General features: G+C 53.6%; 1 protein-coding gene across 1 annotated transcript in view; it reads right to left on the bottom strand.

The window, feature by feature from the left end:
* Window positions 1–502: 502 nt before the first annotated feature.
* Window positions 503–2702, bottom strand: part of LOC104274173 (dynein heavy chain 17, axonemal-like) — a gene marked incomplete at its 5' end in the record, with an annotated part of 5489 nt that continues 3289 nt past the window's right edge. The window contains 4 exons of the mRNA XM_009869715.1: window positions 503–750; window positions 1474–1699; window positions 2232–2375; window positions 2551–2702. Coding sequence (XP_009868017.1) covers window positions 503–750; window positions 1474–1699; window positions 2232–2375; window positions 2551–2702 — 770 coding nt within the window. The remainder of the gene's footprint in view (window positions 751–1473; window positions 1700–2231; window positions 2376–2550) is intronic.

Below are 2702 nucleotides of genomic sequence, written 5' to 3'. Positions count from 1 at the left end.
AAGGAAGGGGTAGACTAGATCCTATAACCTAGAAATCGGAAGACACACACTGCAGGGGTTGAGCTCTTTGCAGCGGGGCTTTCTTTGGGTTTAGGAGTTGCTGTGTTGGTGAACTGGGCCAGACCTGCTCCTCTCTCCCCTCTGGCCTGAGCGGATGCAGGCGCACACGGCTTCGTGACTTTCTGCTCACTGAGCACTGGGCAGCTGGACAAAGAGCTGTGGGAACACAGAGAGCCAGGAGAAGGAATCTGGAGTCGTGTGCAGTCGTTCTGTTTGACTTCCTTCGGTGGTTCTCCTCTCGCCCAGCACTTTATCATAAACCACCCACCGAAAACCAGTATCTGTGGTGAGAAACCCCAGGTATTGTAAGAGCAGCCTCCCGTGAGAGTAGTGCCAGAGATGTTTTTATTGATACTTTGCTGAAAAATAGTTCTGGTACAATCAAACTTAGACTGAGTGACACAACTTTGAGGTTTTTGCTGTGTTCTACAGTTGCGACAGTTCAGACCTCTAAGAGCAGAGCAACTGCAGCAAGGATCCACTTGGAGACTTTTTCTTTTGTCTTTAGGTTGAAGGTCCAGATGTAGGTGGGACCTCGCATCCGTGTCCTATAGACAGGACATTCATAGACGTTCTTGGTGTCCATGCGGTCCACAGGGATGGCTTTGATGAAGATGACGGGCATCGGGGGCGTCAGCTCCTTCAGACGAGCGTCGGCGATCACACCGGACTGGGTGTCCCATCGAGCGCCTGCAACAGCACGCGGTGGTCAGGATGTCACCTCCCGGTGCTTTTTCGCTTGGAGGGGCTCTTTTTGGACTGGTGGTGGGTGGGCAGGAGGTGGGCAGGTTGAGGGTGGGCTGAGGAGGTTGGCTGGCTGTGGCTCAGTAGTCGTTAGGGCTAACATCATCGTCTCACTGTGACTCGTGGATGCGTTTTGCCTTACTGTGTGTGGGATGTCTAACTAAATCCTGTCCCCCCATCCCTTCAGCAGGGCTTTGCATGAAAGCTGCGCAGCTGGAGGCAGAGCTTGGCCGTGGTGGGAGCCGCGCTGAGCTGTCCTGCGCGCCCTGTGCTCTCGCGCCCCTTCCCTGCTCTGCTCGTGCTGCCATCTCGTTCCCCGCGGGTTTTAGCAGGAATTGCTCTAGGTTCTGAGTTTCCCAATTTGTCTTACTCGCACATCAAATAAGAGTGTAGTGTGTTTATTCACTAGAACCAGTGCTCAGGTTCCCCATAGGCAGTCTGAATCTCCAAAAAAAAGACACTCTGGGGGTTGTGAAACTCTACCTGTGACACGGGTGGGTGCTGCCCTCGGCTGGCACGTCCCTGGCACTGGCTGCAGCAGCTTCTGCACAAGCTGCACGAATTCCCCGCAGCCCAACAGGGCTACACCTGCTTTGTTTGCAGCAGTTTTTAAGGCCAAACTGAGCTTTCCCCATGTCTGAAACATCTCATAAAACTGCAGTCTGTTACCTTCCATGAATAGTCCGTGCACGTAGGAGCCTTCTCTGGGGGGAGCTCTTATATCCTCACGTTTTTTCTTGGTCACGTCCACTGAAAGACACATCTTGTCGAGTGGCCACTCGTTTTTCCTGGCCGTGGACTGCATGATCGCCGTGAGGAAGGACTGGGGGTTGAAGAATCCTGCCAGCCACACCGCTGCCGGCAGCGCGAAGTCTGTCGTCCAGACTTCCAGTTCCTGGAAAGCAAAGCGAGCGGCGTTACTCCAGAGCGACGCGGGGCCTCTGAGGAGCAGAACGTTGCTCTGAGGTTTGGTGTGACAGCGCGGATGCTTCGCTGTGCCTGACACGAGCTTCACGTCATCTTCCAGAGGTGAAGATGAGGGTGGAGGTGGTCTGTGAGGGTAACTGGCAGATTCCACTGCAGCAATGGAAGTCAAGCTGTTAATTTAGATTGCAGTGAATACTGCTGCTATTTTTTTAACAGAGCCGCGCTTTAAATAGATGGGTTTATTGAATTTTTTTTTTTTTTTTTTACTTCTGAGAGTTATAAAGTTACGATGGGGTTAGCTAATGTCCTTTTGCAATAGTGATATGGTGAACTTCTGCTCCCGTTCTTGGGGTAACAGGCTGTTTCGGGTACTTCAGACTGTTTAAGTTAATATTGACAAATAAACCAGTTAACCACTGTACACCGGTGGAGGGGATTCCTGGTCTCCCGTGGTGTCGGCTTGCGCCCTAAGCTTTAAGGTTCACAAGAAATGTGCTCACCCGGATGCGGAGGAGCAGGTCTGCGTACCAGGCTCCCAGGCTGAGGAGGGAGGGGTAGGCGACACGCGTCCAGGATTCAGGAACGCTGTCGTAGAAGAGAGCGTTGGCCAGCTCCTCCATACGCGACGTAATCGTGAGCTCTCCCTTGAAAACAGAGGAAAGTCAGGGCAGTTCTCTCTGAGGAAAGTGAGGCCAAGGTCTGCAACTCTTGGCCAAGGGGGAGGCTGGGACTGTCCGGCCGTTGCCAGGCGCCGTGTGTGGGGCAGAGTTCGGCACGAGCAGCGGCCGCTCCTGGGGAGTCCTGTGCTCCAGCACGTACCTTCAGTCCCAAGTCGAGCTCCTTCAGTGAGCGCCTGATTTCTTGGGTCAAGATGTTCATCCTTTCGCACTCCTGGAAGGCAACTACGACGTACGGGGTCTTTTCCTCCGCTTTCGCCATGATCTCCAGCATGTTGAACGGCTCCGGCAGCC

This window comes from Apaloderma vittatum, unplaced genomic scaffold (genome assembly GCF_000703405.1).
Source record: "Apaloderma vittatum isolate BGI_N311 unplaced genomic scaffold, ASM70340v1 scaffold26675, whole genome shotgun sequence".
Lineage (NCBI taxonomy): Eukaryota > Metazoa > Chordata > Aves > Trogoniformes > Trogonidae > Apaloderma > Apaloderma vittatum.
The sequence above is the reverse complement of the archived record's forward strand: the minus strand, read 5'-3'. Positions and strand labels throughout refer to the sequence as shown.